Source organism: Diadema setosum, chromosome 1, assembly GCF_964275005.1.
Source record: "Diadema setosum chromosome 1, eeDiaSeto1, whole genome shotgun sequence".
In the NCBI taxonomy this organism is placed as follows: domain Eukaryota; kingdom Metazoa; phylum Echinodermata; class Echinoidea; order Diadematoida; family Diadematidae; genus Diadema; species Diadema setosum.
Genome location: NC_092685.1, coordinates 4,328,432 through 4,348,051, shown reverse-complemented (window position 1 = coordinate 4,348,051; position 19,620 = coordinate 4,328,432). Strand labels below are relative to the sequence as shown.

Sequence of the window (19,620 nt, the reverse complement as noted above, 5' to 3'; positions counted from 1 at the left end):
ACGAGGTCGCATCTGGTCAACGCCTGATCGTGACTTAGCACGTATGCAAATTTGTGACGTGACAATAGGTGTGCGCGTCTTTATTACTATTTAGATTTCCTTAATACATTAGCTCAACGTAGCATTTGCGGCGCGTGATTGCAACATGATGTATTATTCTTTAACGCTCAATGCACTGTGATAGGTGGTATGCAAATGACGGATCTACATCATAGCTCATTATCTGTTTGTCACCGTTCGCGTGTAGACTTTTTGTAATGATTACTTCAAAGAGTTCTTCCCATAGCATGTTGTTGCTGCCTACTTTAGTCAAGGTATGATGAATTCTGGAATTGAAGGAAGAATAGGTTAACTTGGAAATCATGTCAGGGAAATGTGATATCTTGTTGTTAGCAACAAACAAAGCGATCCACCATCATACACGTAGTGCACTGCAAATGATCAACAGGTTTCTCACGCTCAGTATAAATGGAGCATGTGTTTAGATTGAAAATGCCTGCTACGCCTAAAGATCACAATGACTTAAAAGCACAATAAACAATAAAAATGCATAATGTACATCTATCAATAAATTGTGTTAAATAATTATGGAAAGAAGTTAGTCTCCTTTTCTTCTCGATCAAAAAAATCTCTGTAACTGCATGAGTGTCAGGCTTGGAGACAATGCCTGTGTGGGACAAACAAACAAAATTAATGAGTGATTAGTGTGTGGCAGACCACACACTCATCTACTACACACAATTCCATCATTAGCAACGCAGAGTTGATTGCGCAAGTCTCAGCTCATCGCAGTGCTTGCGCCAGATGCTAAAAAGGTACATTAGTTAATGCCTATTGCGGCTTACTTGAAGGGGCTAAGTAGAGGCAAATGGATGCACTGGACTTCACCATGCGGTCATTCCTGACCTCTGAGTCATGCAATTTACCATGCATCTGCATCCATTGATCAATTATACCAACCACCATGTTGTTGTTGTTTTTTCCCCTCCAAAATGGAGTGAATAAACTGACCAAAGTGTTGACCGCCAGAAGCAATGCATTCTGTTATATTCAGGTTTTGCAGTTGCTGCACATGCTTTGGTAAGGAAAGGGGGGATCACACTGGAAAGAAATATAAAGACCCAGGTATTTTGATTGCTGACCATTAATCTTTTGTTCCTTATAAAAAAATATCTTTGGTAAGAGGATATCTTTGCTCAAAAAGTCCTCACCTCTCCCTTATCATGGCTTAGTTCTGTCAAGGACACAAACAGAGCATTCCATCATTACAATGGAACTAATCACTACAAGATGGATGGAAGTTTGTGTTTCTCTCCGACAGACTCCTGAATTAAAGGAGAACATTTTTCTTTTTCATGAGATATTCAATGACGTAAGTCTGCCAACTGTAATAGCAAAGGTATCTTCATGTTGAAATATCATTTTTAGCAGTTTAGTAATCTTATTTTCATTGAGAGAGAACTAAAGCCCTTCTTGGTTTGAATGGATCTTCATTCCTCATTGTTTGCCTTAAGATGCTGTCTGTAGTGCATGCACCTGTTTGGTCTAGGGTGCATTGAATGAAAATCCTTAGATCGTTTTTCACACATTTCAACACTCAATATAGCTTCTTGAACACATGGAGCTGAAGTGTTGTTTATAGCCCATGGCACTTTAACCAGTGGAATAGCGATAATAGACTTACTTATTTCAATAGGTACACACACACACATACACACATACACACACAACATACAGAGAGAGAGAGAGAGAGAGAGAGAGAGAGAGAGAGAGGGAGGCATGTACATTTATTTAAAAAAAAATATATAAAAAATCCAGAGAGACAGGTACATTCTCAGATACACAAGGTGTCAAGATCTGAAAATGGTGTTACAGCATTAGCCTTGTGTGAACAATTGTGAGTAAGCAAGGCCTGTTCTCATTGCAAGACCAGAGTGGATGGACTCCCCCTCCACCCCCACCCTTTTGAGCCCTCCAAAATGTCCTCACATTAATCTTACTGAGCTCAGTTTCTGACCACTAGTCTTTTATGAAATAGAGCCAATGGTAGTCTACAGTCTGTACATCTGAACTGTCTAGCACCACCATTTAGTGGAACTATCACTCCTCGCCTATTGTTGTACTGAAAAGCTCTGCTATATACGCCCATGAAAACAGATATAAAACAGTCCAGGGCTACGGCATGGAAGGTTATTCTTTGTAACTCATTCTTTCCCAGGTGGCTTCTCTTCAACTGGCACTTAATCACTAAAACCTTTTGATCAAGCTTAAAGAGTAATTCTATGAAGCAGACATCCAGTTTATTTGCTATGTCTTCATTACAGCCAAAAGCTTTTGCGACGTATGTATTGAGAGAATACACTTTAGTTTTACTTTGCGTACTTGTTTCCAGAGTTTTACCACTCCACATGCAAGCATGTCTCACTGACAGCTGCCATTTCAGATACTTGCTTGCCTGTGGCCAAGAAAATTGAAGTCAATATCCCTTGAACACATTTATAATTTCCATTTCAATCTGCAGTGAGAAAACATTCTAAAAGCACTCTAATCTATAATCAACAATCAGCACTGGTACCATTTACCAAAACTATTTTCTCTTTTTCTTTTTGGTCAATTTTTGATCAGGTTATTTTGATACAAACTAATCTCTGCAATGCTCATTTAAAAAGAAAAAAAAATGGAGGCATTCCACACTAAATTACATCAACTGCATCACCTTGCTAGTTTTTCTCTTCTGGAAGAAGATATAGTGGTGCAGATAATGTAACATGTGAGACATAAACACACACACACATCACACAAGCACTAAAAATACATGAGATGCAGTGGGTCTAGTGCTCAGCTGAGTACCACAAGTTCACCTTCCACGCATTCTTCCAGACTATTACCGAACAGAACAACATAGCAAATTTGGCGGCTTTATGTTTGTTTCTTTGGGGGAGGGGGATGGTATTCATTTGTATTCTATCATACTAGCCATAATACCAGCCAAATTTGTTTGTTTGGTTTTTTTTTTTAATTTGACCACACATTTTCAAACAGAATATCAAAATGTAAAAACTAGCCCCTAGCTTGGTCCTAGCTCCAAGGGTTCATCCCTGAATCTGCCATAAAAATAATGATAAATAAAAACGAAATGAAAGTACTTCGCACTGACTCTATCCTCTATGGTTAGAGGGAGTGATATGTTTTTTTTTTTCTTTTTTATTCTTTAATTTAGAGGCTTTGGGGTGCCATGGAGGTCCCTCAGGGGGCATGGTGCCCTTTTGACCAAGTATATATTCTATCACCTGCGAAGTTTGCTGAAAATTTGACCATGCATTATTAAGAAGACAATGGCCCCATAAGGGCCATCCCTGAATCTGCCATAAACAAACTTGAAAGTACATTTACACCATATGATTGTATTTACACAAAGTATTTGTGCTTGTAGATGGAAAATATCTTTACAGCTTCTCTAATTTGCAGTCTCTGGGGCCCCAGGGGCATAGTATGCACATCACTGTATGTACCGGTATTCTGTGATCCCAGAGGTAAGTTTGGTAACAAATTTCACCATGTATTTTCAAGAAGATGATGAAATTATGTAAAAATTGGCTCTAACTTTGGTCCCCCCCCCCCCCCCGACTGAGCCAAAATGGTGGCACCCTTGGATCTGATGTGAACAGACTGCACTCATATATGTAATATATTTTCTCATGGAAGTTTCTCAAGCTCTGTCATTTGTGACATTGCAGATATAACAATTTTAAAAGATTCTCTTATTTTGGAGATCTCAACCCCCTAGTGGGGCATGGTGTCATTTGTACAAATATATTTTATCACCTAAGAAATTTATACTTGTCTAGTTTGGGTGAAAATTCAACCATGCATTTTCATGAAAATGATGAAAATGTAAAATTTAACCCCCAATTGGTCTCAGCATGTCAGACTACAAACTTGTTGATTGTGTATACATGTAATTGCACAAAATTCAATGTTCACTTATCTGACTAAGCATATTATGGATGGAACATGGATATAGTGGCAAACACTGAAATAAAGAGGAAATATACATGTAGACTTCACTCAATATTATTACTCCTGATGAGAAAATATACTCATCTTGCATTCCATCCTTGGAATGACAAACTTGAGCAGTATTTCACAAATGCAGGGCCAGTGTAAATAAAGCAACATTACATGAAAAGGTTCAGTTAGGCCACGTAAAAAAAAATTGTTAGTTTCTCGTCCACGCCCGCATTTTTTTTTTCAGCCTCATCATTTTCTTTTTTAACGATTAAAAGACATACATATCATACCATACTTAAAATGAAATTAGAATACCCGAATAGCATTGTGCGGTGGATTAGCCATTTTTAAAATCATTGTGTTGACTGTATTCTGGAAAGGCAAAAAAGAAATAAAAAATAAAACAAAGTGTCCATACACTCCTTTTTTTCAAAATGTTAGGACAAGAAACTAATATCTTTTCCTTATTTAGCCTTACTATGAAGGTTATGAGGATATTGTACATAAGTATGTGCTTCCATAATCTACTGAAGATGTGGATGAAGGCTGTATAAATACCCAACATCGTAATAAGGAAGTAAATGCAACATAGCTGATCATAGGGAGAGAATGAAAAAGCTGGCAATTTGAGACAAATGAAGCAGTTTATTCCTTCCTTCTTTTTTTTAGCTAATACCTTGCCTGTTTCTGTATAGGGTATGTGTACACTTACACACACACACACACACATACACACACAAATGCAGGTTCACTTTCCCAGCAGTATTGACACACCATAAACCTACCACTCTTCTCGCTTTCTTCAGAGATAATTACGTGCACAGCTCAGCTTACCGAGGAAGTATGTAGAAAAAAAAAGTGTGATATGCTTCACACCTAATTGTGAAATGCAGCATCTAGAAATAATTGGCATTAGTCATGGTCACACTAGCACTCACATCTGCACCAAAACCAATGGGGTAATTCAAGTGAAAAAAAAAGAAGAAAAAAAAAAACATAACACCTTGTCATCCTTGCAAAGCTTTTGATAAATAATGATAAAACAAAACCAGACTTCTCTGTGAGGAGCTTGCCTTCCGCATTTTAATGAACTATGCACACACACACACACACACACACTTATCCCTTGGGTTCAATATGCTCAAACTATTTTTTTACTTTTTTTTGGTAGAGGGTATCTAAAACTCAAACATTAAACTGGCTGTTATCTTGTTAAACAATATCTACAATCTCATGTCATGCACAAAAATATTTCAGAACAATGCTGACAATCAGCAGGTACTGAAACAATAACATGCAGGGCATAGCTTTGCTTGAAATGAAAAGGTGTGAGCAACATACATACAAGGTATTACGCCAGTCTTTTCTCCCGTTTGTTTGCTTGCTTGTTTTGTCCATTTGTATTCCAGCCACTCTCAAGACATGGAGAAACCTGGAAGAGGTTGCGCTGCCTAAATTTACGCAACATCATACATATTTTGAGTCAGCCATTCTGACTAAAAGCAGCGGAGCATGAAGAGCGGTTCTAAAATTACACAGTCTCAAGAAACTCCGGAGCGGCGTGAATGTAACACGCACGCCCTGAACTTGACATGAGCAGGTAGGTTATATCAGAGTCAGAGCAGAAGAGGAGAAGGGAGAGAGAGTTGGAAGCAGTGTTTGTATGTGTGTTGGTGGGGGGGGGGGGGGGGGGGAGGTAAGCTGTCTTCGCACAGTGAAATATATGCAATGGGGCCTTGATATGCGGGCATCTTCCAGGCAGTGATAAAAGGTCAGTATCTTGGTTGTCTCGGTGCCAAGATGAGTTGTGGGTGTTGATACAGGCAGGGTGTGGGCTGAGGTGTATAATGGCACTCCTACCATCTCATTCCCATCTCACAAACTTTAAAGGTCTACATTGGCACTGTTGCAAGACCCACCAAATTGCATCACCTTATGGCAAACCTCATTCAACATGAGGCAATAATTTGTTTTTTTTTTTCTATGAAAATTTTTGGAGACAAATCAAATTATCTTCAGTGGTTAAAAGCTGTCAACACAGTGCCTACAATATCTGCTGCAAAAGTCTAGGCCTATTCTGATTTGAAACACCCAGAGGTTAAAGGCTAACTACTATGCAGTGACTTTGATTTTGCTACATGAAAGATACACCATTCATAAACATGTGTATCACACCAATTTTTATCTCAAAATTTCAACCAACTCTAGAACAGAACAACATCTGTGCAATCATTTGCGGAGTTGATGCTCTGTAGCGATACGTCATTCGATAAAATCAATATCACATAGAGCGATATATCGCTGGCCTCTGCATGCATCTGGTTGCAAACTGGACATGCATATGGAATAATGTTGTCAGTCTATATACACGTCTCCCGTACATGCATTCTTGCATGCTGCTGATGCTTTACTATTATCAAAATAGTGGATCCGACGATGTAGAAGCAAGAAGTATTGAATGTGAACGTATCATTCAAATGCACGAAAAGATGAGTTGCACAAGGAAATCACATACTCAAGAAATTCTGTAAATGCCATCAATTATTTTTCATGTTCTCTTTGCAGAAATCAGTTATGCTACAGATATTTCATTGGCATGTGTTTTGAAAGCAAGAACATATTTTAAACAAAAGTCTTCCTTGGCCCAGTGGTCTCTGTTAAAGGATAGCAAAGTGTTCCTCATTATGATACTGATCGAAAGATTCGTGCGAAACTGTGCTCGGGGGAGGCAGTTCATGTCCCACATATGGCCACACACTCCTTAACAAGTTTGTGGCCAACACAATGTTTCTAATGGTCCCTGATCTGCATGGTGCAAAATGCATCAAGTTTTGCATTGGTGCATGGCTTCCCTCATCACTCCTAACTCAATCAACATGCTTCGAGTTCCCACTATCAGAATTTTACTCATCACATGTGGACACTGAAACCACTCCCCCCTAAGATATGGTGAAAGCTTTATGATTTGAAAATCAATACCCATTTTCTCAATCACTCCTATGAAAGGACCCTTGCTGAATAAGAAAAGGAGGAGTATGAGGAATATGGTGGCATACTACAACTCTGAGGAATCTGAAAGTGCTCTTCGGGCACAGCAATCAGCATTTAAATGCAAGTGCAGTAATTTAGAGGTTTGTGAATTCAATCAACGCTGAAAATCTTTGGAGCCATACAGAGATGCAGAAATTGACATGGTACAATGGAGCCCTATGATAGCTTTGAATATGATGGAAGGGAGTGATGCTCAGAGTGAAAGTGAGCCCAAGAAATCGTGAGTCTGCCTGAGAGGAGACGGCTTTCAAACCACCTTCCAAATTTCTGACATCAAAAATTCTCATCAGAACTGCTTCTATCATGAAAAGTAGGGGGCCCACAGAAACGTTCAGATACTTTTGACACAGTATTCTACTCATACGATATCATCCTTGAGAAAGTAAAATCATCATGTGAACTTGTATAGAGATGCATCTAGAGTAACTCAGCGTTAGTGACAAAATATATCAATGCATGTATTCCAAGAGTTGTTGATGTTTTTTTTTTTATGATAGTGATGCTATCGTACCCTCAATTTTAACATGAAAATTTTGAATCTTATGATTTTCAATTATACTTTCTATCCAATGTTATCCATCAGAACACATGATGAATTTCTGATCTCAGGGACTACACTAATTGATTTCCCACAGATGTGTCAAAATGCAGTCACACCATATATCACCACAGGTGTTACTATTAGATCGCACGCATGATTTATCATGCCTCACACAGATAATGTATGGGGTACCAAGCACAATCTGTACAGTACTGTTAGAAAATTACCATTTGGGGTTTGCTTATTTTTGTGTGTGTGTTTTTGTCAGTCAAAACAGTGTGCTATCCAGCATATCTGTTCATAATTCACTCTGATCAGTGCTGCAGTGTTCACAAATACAATCCAATGTCTACCAAATGCTTTTAAAGCTAAGTAAAAAACAAAGTAGTTTCTCATCCAGATTTTCAGAGAGAGTAGATGCGAGAGGCCTTACTATATGTACTAGATAACTTACTATTTTCTGAGCTTGTTCACACTACTGAAAATTGACACATTGGTGATGGCATTGCTGTTGTTGTTTTCCTTCTTTTCTCATATCACATGCAAAGATCCACAGTACCGTTAGCAAACAAATTTTCAAGCAACGTATTGTGATGAGCCATTACCTCGCAAAATGTCTTTCTTGGGAATATGAAAGAGAGTCAAGTGATAACAAATTTTACTAATGAAAATTGACATATCTGGGATACTGAGTCATTAATATCTTCAGCATAGATACTTGTCAAACAGTTGAAGATGATACATAACTCAGAGGACCAGGTAAATAAAGATGAAATAAACAAAATAGGAAAAATGACTATGCCATTACCTCATACTTCACAAGCTTTCAACTACCTTATATTTACAGCAAATGCAAAGTAGAATGAATACAAATTAAGTACCACACATTTGACCTGTTATTCCCACAGAAATATTATCTATTAAAAGAAAAAAAGCTATAAGACCAGAAACAAACAATACAACTGTAGTTTGATGCCATTGTTGTTATTGTATCAAAATCCTGTCCAGTGCAAATGTGTCTGATAAATTCTTTGGAATACAAGGTACAATTTGTATAATGTACTACTGGAGTATCAGGCAGCCTTACCCTTGCCATTTGTCTGCCAATACTGCCCAATTTCATAACTGGATATGACCTTTAGGAATTTAGCAAAGGTCCCTGAAAATGGCATTGGTAAATTTGCTGCTTTGGTGTACAACAGCTGTCATCAAGTGTGTAGATTAGGGCTTTTCATTTGACTCTTTCTCTCTCTCTCTCTCTCTCTCTCTCTTAAGATTATTGACACAGTAAACATAAGACTTGCCATGTTCTTCCAACATGATTAGTTATACCCTAATTGCCTTGATATAACACCCATTTTGTGTGTCTCATGGGTATCTATTCTGTTCAATGTTATGGTCAACTGAGAAATTTCTAGTCTACCATGGATGCAGGATAACGAATAAGAAGAATCAAAATATCTCCTTTGCAAAATATAGCGACTAGCGGAAAATAAATTCTATACAATATTTTAGATCACTTTTTTTTTCTTTTGCATAGCAGAGCCTGATGGAATAAAGGCGATTAATATAAAAGAAGATTGACCACGCTATAAAAGTTTGCAGCATGTGGGATATCATACATGTACATGTAGCCTGGTTCTTGCTATTCCCATCAACTAGAATATAGTATATTTGCTTGCTAATTACAGCAAAGAATTTCTTGTTTACTATTTCCCTTAATCCCTTTTAATATGAAATATCTTCAGGTTAGGTCCATTGTTATAAACCATGGCAAAAATAAGAAACATTTAGTTTATGCTGAAGCTGAGTTTTGGGGTTTCTAGGCTACATACCATTAGTTTGTCATATGAGGGAACAAACAATTTTTTTTCAGTATTTAATAAGTCAACATACTTCACACATTCTTTTCTTCAAGTGAATAGAAGATAATCCTCAGATAACCACTTCTTTCCTCCTTCTCCATACTCTTTCTTGAGCACTGCATAAACTGGATGGTGAAGATAATTCCACCTGTAACAATGATGCTATAAGCAGAGTGGGATTATAAATAGACACAGTGCTTGAGCATGCAATGGATGGTACTGAAACATTCTTCTTTTTTTGTTGTCTGGTGCGTATCAAAGAGTGAAGGAATTACAGCTCTTCCGCTTAAGGGCTTTGTTTCTCCTATTGATCATCAAGGGCGAGATATTGATTGAGGGTTTTGCTTCTTGTATCCTGGTGGCTTTCTGCTTCATCCAGAAGCTGCCATGAAGACAAGAACTGTGAAGAAAGGAAAGGGGTGGAAGGGGGAAAGGCTGGGTTTCCTTTCAAATGGTTTTCAGCGGAAGCCCCGTCTGTACATCAAGGAAGGGAGTTTGCATACCACATGTATGCTGGCCAGGCACTGATGTAACTGTCACAGAATTTACGTAATCATATGTTCATGGTGTTTTTCAATCAATTAACAGCCATGCATTACTGTTCACGACATATCACAATCTTAGTAAAGGTTAGTCACTTAGTGTATCTTTAAGATAAGGATGAAATGCCATAATCCTTTGTCCATGTTTGATATGTTTAATGAGGGATATGGACCACTAAAAGGCACAGTGATAGCATTATTATTCAGTTTGCTAAGACAGAAATTGTACCATTTATTACTCAAATATGTAACGCTTGGGATTGGCTGAACACTAGATTTTAAATTCCTACACAGTCAGCAAATGCCTGTAAACTCAATCAGTTGTTCTGAAATACACTTTACATGTCTGAAATGATTTCCAGATTTCACCTCTGCCCTTCCAGAGGTTCTGAATGACACTTTGCCAGTGTTAAGTTCATGACAGGCAGTCACTTCTAGGGCAGTGGAAGTTCTTTCGCCACATGGAAGCAATGTGCAACTTTTGTATTCAACATAGTCAAGACAATAAAATGTCAGGGTGTGAACAACTGGTTTCAGAAGGTGTCTCGTCTTTCCACACCATTTCTCATTTTGTCTGTCGAAAATAATGCTACGCATAACCTGTATGATGATTGAAGCAACAAGCATAAAAATACAGTCAGAGCAAATCATGCCTATTGCTATTCATCTTCCTTTTCACATACTGTGAGCTGTAGAAGAGATGAAAAGTTCTCTTGAAATGTGCAAATTTACTGATTGTTGGGGATAAAACCTCCAGGTTATGGTTTCACTGTAAGAAAGTTGTTGCTTTATCTCAGCATGGAAATACAGCAACAAATATAACGAGGGTAACATGGCTTAACTTCCTATAGCTCTTGTATAGCACTGTAATTCTAAGAGAGTTGCCTTCACACTTCTTTGAGCAAGTGATGAAAGTGCTCTCTTTCTCATCACACAATCATAGCAAATTGAAAGCAGCATCCGTTTGCTGTCAAAGCAAAGGATTAGACACAGTGAAAAGAGAAAGAGAGAGAGAGAAAGAAATCAGCAGGCATAAGCTGATTCTGGACAGTTGTTGGTGCTTCTTTTGTGAGTCAATCAAGCATAGGACTTCAGACTTGCTGACCAACAAGATAACAAAGGTCCTTGATTTTTTTACAATAACTACATGCTGATGGCTTGTAGTGAACGACGTGTATGTATACACCCTGGGCTTCTGACCATCACAGTCTAACACATTTTACATTTTACAGATAAAAAAGAATTAAGGGTAAATATCAAACACCCAGCCAAATTAAAGTGTTAATCAAAACGTGACGGACGCATCTTCCTGTGTGACATGTAAATTCTTTTATAACATCAGTAAATGATGCTTTTACAATCAATCAACTGACATTTACAAACGCATTCTTCAAGATCAGTTCTTAACATCATCATTCTCTGATCTCTGCACTTAATCCTTCTAAGATGCAAAGAAGGTCTTTTCCTTCTAGGCTCCTACTTTTACTTAAGCTCTATCAGTATAAAATTTTCCTGCTTCCCAGCAAGCGCATATTTTTCAGCTTTTTGCAAAAGTCTATTCAATCATTGCTCCACGAAAAAAAAATCCAACATAAGGAAAAACCTCTATCTTCCCACCTCCCTGAATATACACTGTGATTTTAATGGCAGCTGAACAGCAACTTTAATTCTCGAAGGGCATATGTTGAGGTGTCTGTCTGAGTGAATTTAAACTGATGATCACGGCAGTTTTGAGCCACAGAAAGCAAAATTAAAAACACTGCTAGTGTTCTTCCCTATAAATACATTCACTTCACCATAAAACCTATTTATATGTCTATCAAATATCCCTGGATCACTGATAAAACCATTGTCTATAAGAAGTTTGTGGGTCTCTTACAGAGTCCATAATAAAAATCTTGTAGGAAAAGAGTCAAAATGATTCTTGTAGGTACTACTGCAACAAAGGTGATATGTTTTACATGTACAGCTGAACTGGAGCTCACCTGCATAAGAAATTTGATCAAGAAAAGAGCAGGGGAATGGAGCAAGAGGCAGTTTGGGCTCTTATCCCACCAGGTAGCTATATGCCACTGCAGTTCTTGTTACTTTCTTCCAATACTTTACACTCTCCCAGTCACCTAGTAAATGCACTGTAGTATGTGCTCCTTGTGTGTCCATACCTGCATTCAACTTTATAAACTTTCACAAGCCCTGGTGGTTGCATTCCTAAAATGTATTTCCATTGCTCTAGTCACGCAGTGATGTGTCAAGCTCCATCACGACATATCATAAATAATAATCGAGAGGCAGCCGAGTATCATATTTCCAACTGATGTCATTTTCAATATCTCGAAGTGGGTTAGTCCCTTTGGGGTGATTGAGTTGATTCACATAACTAGCCTCTGGGTTGTTGGTTTTTGTGTTTTCCCCAAGACATCGCTGGAATGCAACATGCATCAGATACATCTTATTGACATATGGGTTTGTTTGTTTTTTTCTTCCACCTCTGCATTCACACATTCATTTATTCATCTGCTTCATTCTGCTTGAAACTTTTTATTGTTACCAATGCTGCCAAAAATCACAATTTTCTGTCTCCTGGAAGCCAAGCAGTTGCTTTCATGAGATATGTGTACGTCTACTCTCATTGAATTATCATGCAGTTTTGGGTTTTTTGTAAGCCTCAGCCTCACTACTACTTGCACATAAACTTGCCAACATTCTTTTGGTAAATAAAAACCAATACTGGACCATTCTTAACTTCTTCTCTTTTTATTAATTCTAAATGGTTGATACATTCAAGTGGTAGATATTTGTGATTTCATGGGCTTATGACAAAAGGAAAAAATAAAACAAAAAACAAACGATTCTTACAGATCTTTGCAAGACCACTGAAGATAACAGTGTGAGGACTACTTCTATATTTTTTTTTTTTTTTTTTTGGGGGGGGGAGGGGTGATTCTAAAGTATGAACTATAACAACAATAATCATGATGGTTAGAAATAAACAACCTCGTTCTGAGAAAACCTGAATGAAGAAATGAATGTTGGCACCTTGATCATAGTATTCCTGGGAGGAATGTGATTTTCTTGGCTGTTGATTGATGGTTTGATTGATGATTTCTTGGCTGTTGATTGACTATGAATGAGAAAATTCATTATACAAAAGTGTATTATCATCACAGCCACAGTTGTCATCATCATCATCATCATCATAAGCACCATATCCATACTGATAAAACTGTCATCATTGTTGATTGCATACAAGTCATCAACACATCATTTATCATAACAGCATCAATCCAATCATAGATTTACCACAATTACCTCATAAAAGTCATCGCCAATATCAATCCTGTCATCACCATTATCACTCATAATCGAAGTCGATCATTATCATCCAATCATCTCAACCTGCTAACAATATACATTCTACTATGAGGTCATATCATTTTTTGCCCCTATCTGCGAAGACAGTCAGATCAGATGTTGGCGTATCACATACCTACAAGCAAAATGTCTTCTATTTTTTCTGAAAATAATCCTATTGCAGGGACCTCAGTTTGTATGAAATGCACACTAAGGAATGCTTCATCAGATTCAGATTTCTATCTACAGAAGTTACCAGAACTGCTGAACCTGATGAGATGCTTTTCTTCTGTTTTCTGCAAATCTGTGTGCCAAGATCTGTCTCGATATTAAGACGAACTTACAATCAATATCAAAATATGAAAACAATATCGAAATATACATTGCGAATCATGCAAGCGTAAAATTTTCAGAGTATCACTTACAACAAAAGCATCAATTAGTTAACTGCAAATCAATATCAGATGATCAAATGCTCAATGCATTCTTGGTACTTACATCTTCGTATCTGTCGAACATAGCCCCATTTTTAAGGGGCTTGGGGACGCAGACCTGCCACTGGAAAACATACTGCTTAGCCATGGTGGGCTAGCTGGTGTGTCTCATAAGCAGAGTCATACATCAGATCAATTCGGAGACATCAAGACAGCCAAAAACGTAGACGCCGAAGAACAAACCATGCACACTTGTCTGTAGAGCGCTCTTGGCAACAAGCGACAAAATTAACACCGTAATGTCCCAGGCAACTGTTTCACTTGCACGAAATTATCCAGCTGGTGATAGCTGTCCTTTGTGGGAGCTTTAAAGGTGAAAATCCACTGTATATATCCAGGCTATGTGTCAGCTCTTGCTATTGGAGTGCATGTGTGTAAAGCTCTCCCTACAAAGCAGTCAAATGGGATGTGTTTTGGCCAGCGTTGCCAAAATGATAGGAGATGCTCACGCCAATTTCACACAAACACACACTTGTACACACGGACTGGGGAAAGACACAGCACAGAGAGAGAGAGACTGGAAAAGATAGACAGAGAACAGGAGAGTGAGTGGATAAAGCGCAAGATGTGATCAATTTGAGTTGCAGTCCACGCACAAGCTGCCCGCTATCTCCTCCTTGCTTGCAATGTAGTGATGCTGTGTGTCTCACAATCCAAATGCCAAGTGTTGCCGTCTACTACACAGCCGCTACCGCCACACAGTCCTCCAAATGCAGGCTATTTTTTCTCCGCTCCGCTCACATAATTCATCAGCAGAGCTCATTTGCTATCGTAGTTGCTGTTGCCGCTCTGCTGTCCGCGTCCTCTCAGGGAACAGTGTGTGTGTGTGAGAAAGAGTGTGTGTTTTGTGTGTGGCACCGACTGCATGTATTTTGAGTGAGTGTGTGTATGCAGTGAAGGAATCCATCCAATGAGTTCATGGATGCTTGGTAGCTGCATTCCCTGAAAATGTCTATATGTGGCGTATTTTCTCATCAGAGGTAGCTAGCTCTCTCTGCATAGCAGCTTGGGTAGTGCTCTTCATTTCAATCAGTCTCCATGGCCTGTAGCAAACTGCTGCTCCAGCAGTTATGCATTCTGGGTGCATCCAAGAGGGGGGAAAAGAAATATACAAAATAATCAAGAGTCCCTTAAAATGAAATTGATTTGGGGGTTAACTGGCAACAGTGGCTGAGAAAAATCTATCATGTAATTAAATTGGGACTCTGGTTCAGCCAGTAGGGATGGGTTTGTTGATTTTATTTATTTTTTTTTTTCCTGTGAAGGGTAGTACAAACTGATCTTTCGTAGGTTATGTCAGACAACTAGTAAGGTAGTTTTCCTTTTAATACAGGAATGACATTTACACTGTGTGCACAAGCTTTATGGGCTTAAATTAAACATATTACCGTAAATACCACTGCCAACTTTTTCCTTCTTTTCAAAAAAGCAATACCTCCTCCTGCCTGACAAACATTTTCCAAAACACTTAATTCTTCTATTTGCACTACTTTAAACATGTCATCTGCAGCAAAGTCTGAAATTTTATTATGAATGTATGCTCTAACACAGCAAAATTGAGATACCAAGCAATTGAATGACTCAAACACATGTTGATTTTATCATCAAGCAGATCCAATGGTACATGTATACTGGACCCCTATCATATGAAAACTTGTTTTCTTTCTACATGTATTTTTATGAAGAAAAAAAAAACAAACAAGTAATATGAAACTGCAGTACTGTACAATTGTACAACCCACAAAAATTTGAAGAGAACATAAACAGGTATGGTGATTTTACAAATTACACTGTGTTAATCAATTCAAAACAAATATGGACTAATCTTATGAAAAAAAAAAAAATAATGCTAGGTCCATGTAATGAACTTGCATTTACAGTGACATTCATCCTCAAGAGGGCCTTTTCAACACAACTTATGCCTACAGAATGACATCAGGAAAAGCCATATCATTGGGATTTCTCAATTAGTAACAAGGATGCAATCTCCATTATTACTACATTTCCTGCAAATTATGGTGTCTTCAAGGGGGGAAAAATTCTACAGACTCCTGCACACTCCATACCAACATATCTCCACGCAAGTGCCAATCTTCTTGCATATGATTTTCACTATGATAAGATGCAAAAACTGACTTTGGTATTCTGTTGTTGTTGTTGTTGTTGTTACTGTTGTTGTTTAATGAAATTACAAGAGTTTCAGAATAAAACAAAAAGTCAGAGTTTTTGTGGTTTTATTGTCATTCAAATAACTGTCACAAATATTCCACCATGTTATTCATACAGTAGTAAACAATATTATACATCCATGACTTCAAAAATGGGTTTCATGGAAAATTTATGCCTAAGGCCAAAGACTTCATCGTGCATTACAATGACCACTCACAAATGATTGAGAAAATCTAAAATACAATGACATTGACATGCTGGCCATCTACCCAAAGAAGTGGTAAACCTACTAACTATCATACACTACAAAATTATGTAGAATACAGCCAAATAACAAACAGACTTGCTGCTATGAAAGTTTGGGTATACCACATGTATAAAACATTACATGTGCATATTTATGTACCTATCATGGTTTGTTACACAACAACAAATACAATAATTTAACAAGGAAACACATGGTTCATGTGCAGTGGTGGATATAATTTCTGACTGTTAGTTTTACAAATGATACACATCCCCCATCAGATGCCTAAGGTGAGATTACTATGTTATCAATGAGGGACGTAGTAAGAACTATTAAAATCGAAACAAGTTACCTTTGAAACAGTCTGTTTCCAAGGACTGTTTTGAAGGTACCAAGAGTGGGTAATTATGCCAATACCCACATCAAATGATGTGTATTATTTGTTTTAAAAAACGATGATGTAAAGCAGATCTTTGTCATTGAAAGAGTTTTAAATGTAGCCATTTAAAACTCAGCAGCACAAATTTTCCCAAATACGAGTAAATGAAACGATGAAATCTCGCCTGTTCACATTGCAGCATATAAGTGCTAATGGCTGTCATTATACTTTTTATGACTGATCATAAGCAAAATTAAGTTGTAGGCAAAATAAATGCCTGGTCAAGTGTATGCTTTCAATTAGGATCTGCTTTATCATTTTATAATATGAAATACGTGATTGATGAGGGTGGTCCATGATGGGGTTTTAGTATAAGTCGCAGTGAGATGCCAAGATTTTTGTCACCATCCTAAAACTTGTGAGACATTCTACATGCCATACGAATTACATCCAAAATTGCAGACATTGCTGAAAACAAGAAATGTGTAAATTATGTGTGGAATGTGTCTGCAAACTTACTAACCATGTGCCCAAAGATTTAATTCTTACAGTGCACTTCATGCACTATGGTCAAATGCTCAAAATTAAGCATTCACAACCCTATAACTTGCAGTTTGAGGAACTGGACCCAGCTGCACAAGACTTTATGCTTCACATTCATGATGTACAATTTGTGCATGGGTAATGTAAATCCAGAAAATTTCATGTGCATGAAACTTTCATGAATTTTGCGAGGAGCCAAGATTCACAACAAGTCAAATGCACACAATCTTGTCTGTACAAGCTACATTGTACACAGAGCAACACTGCACACTAATCCATTTTTTTTTTTTTTCTACTGGTCTGACCTGTCCCTGTCGGACCACTAGACACCCAGTTTTTCCTCTTTTTTTACTGGTCCAAAATTAAGATACTGTTTACCATTGGGAGCAGTGATTTCAAAAATGTTCAAGTTATCATTTTTGATGCATATGTGGACATGTACAATGTAGGTCAGTTGCATCACAAAACATCCTACCCTATAAATATTTCGCATTACAGCCCACAATATAAGGAGATATCACAATTTTTCTCAATAAACCATAACTGTAGACAATTTATTCTAGAAACAATTTTATTGATTGTTCACATTTTTAATTAGCAATGTTTAACATTGATTATACTGATTAACACTTTTAAATTGGTTGTTTCTATTCTAATTCTATCCTGAAGCATGAAAGCTGGGTTTTTGTTTCATCTGCATATAAATGGTAAATAACAACTTTAAAATTTACTGGTCCTCTTCTCTTATTGTCGACTGGTCTTGACTATGTTATTATCATCATTTATTTATTTATTTTTTTTTTTTTTTAACCAGATGTGTCGGACCAGTAAATTTGGCAATTCCTGAAAAGTTACAGGCCCAACAATGATTTTTACTGGGCTAGGACCAACGGACCAGCACCATTATAAGTGTCTATTAATTTGTTCATGGTCAGCAATTCGTGAAAGTTTCATGCCATGTTAAAGGTCATCTGCTCCAATTTGTGAAAGTTTCTGGTATCAAAACATTATCAACATCCCCCCCCCCCCCAATGCTGTAATCTAAGGTTGCAGACCACCCTCATAAAATGACATTTCTTTGAAGTGAGCCCTCTATTGCCCAATACAGCATGGCAGCTTCATGTTAGGCATCAAATGGGATACATGGTAACTCCGGCCAGCCATGAAATATTAAGGATTTGACATAGAACCAAATAGTCCATGGGCCAGGCCAGATATTGGTACCATCTGAGGTGGCAAAACCTTTTTGGTATCATTTTGTATTTTGTTTGTCGGGCATAGATATGCTTATCAAGCTATAATAGCATTTCCAAATGAGTAGCTTAGTCCTAATAAATGAATTTTTAACCCGTTTGGTTTCGCTGTTATATCCCTTTACTGTACTTCTGAATCGAAACTAACCGCTATAGAAAGAAGACCACTGTCTTCTGTATGTCCACAGGTGTTCTGTTGTTGTTGTTGTTGTTGTTGTTATTTTGATTTTTTGGCGTGTATCATTCATTTATGAATATTTACGCCTAATGCCTGTTAAAATTTATACAAATATCTTTATGATTATTATTATTCATCACTAATTCAAAATTTTCCGCTGCATTATTGCTGCAATTGTGGAGATTTTATAAACAGACTGTCACCCACCCATCATTGGCCGTTTTTGTGTATTTTCTGGCCAGCGGTGCGCTTTATTCAAGGCAGCGAAGGGAATATCCAAGGGTTATGATGTCCACAGCGCTTAGTCTTTATTCAAGACGGCGAAGGGAATATCCAAAGCTAATGATACTGTGTATATCCCTTTATCTAAAAAGCAAATAAAAAAAAAAAAAACAATTCCTAGTGGATTTTGCCGTATTTTTCAATTATTCATCATTTTCCGGTGAAAACGCTACGGTGAAAACGCTAATGCCACGCCACTGTCGCTTTATTTCCATCCAACAATGAAAGATAATGCAGAAACAATGTACCAGTACACTACAATACATTATAATGAATAATATTGTACATGAGCAGAGTGATTTCTGTTTAAAACTGATGTATTTGTTGAAAGGGTAGTGTAAAAACAGTATAGATAATCCCTTTTATTAGGAACTTTAGATATGATAACATCCACGAGGAATTGCTTTTTTGTTTGTTTTTTAGATAAAGGGATATACACTAAGGGATGGGATATTCCCTTCGCCGTCTTGAATAAAGACTAAACGCACCGCGTTTAGCTCTGGACAGCATCACCCTTTGGATATTCCCTTCGCCGCCTTGAATAGATACTAAGCGCACCGCGTTTACAACAGAACACCTGTGGACATACTATGAGCTCCATGGACATACAGAAGACCGTGCTCTTGTTTCTATAGCGGTTAGCCTCTATTCAGAAGTATAGGGATATAGAAACGAGACCAAATTGGTTAAAAATTCATTTATTAGGACTAAGCT

At 37.6% G+C, this 19,620-nt stretch overlaps 1 protein-coding gene across 1 annotated transcript in view; it reads right to left on the bottom strand.

The window, feature by feature from the left end:
- Positions 1–14,577, bottom strand: part of LOC140233372 (1-phosphatidylinositol 4,5-bisphosphate phosphodiesterase beta-4-like) — a 181,771-nt gene extending 167,194 nt beyond the window's left edge. Inside the window, exon 1 of the mRNA XM_072313489.1 lies at positions 13,860–14,577. Coding sequence (XP_072169590.1) covers positions 13,860–13,943 — 84 coding nt within the window. The 5' untranslated portion in view covers positions 13,944–14,577. The remainder of the gene's footprint in view (positions 1–13,859) is intronic.
- Between the last annotated feature and the right edge of the window lie 5,043 nt (positions 14,578–19,620).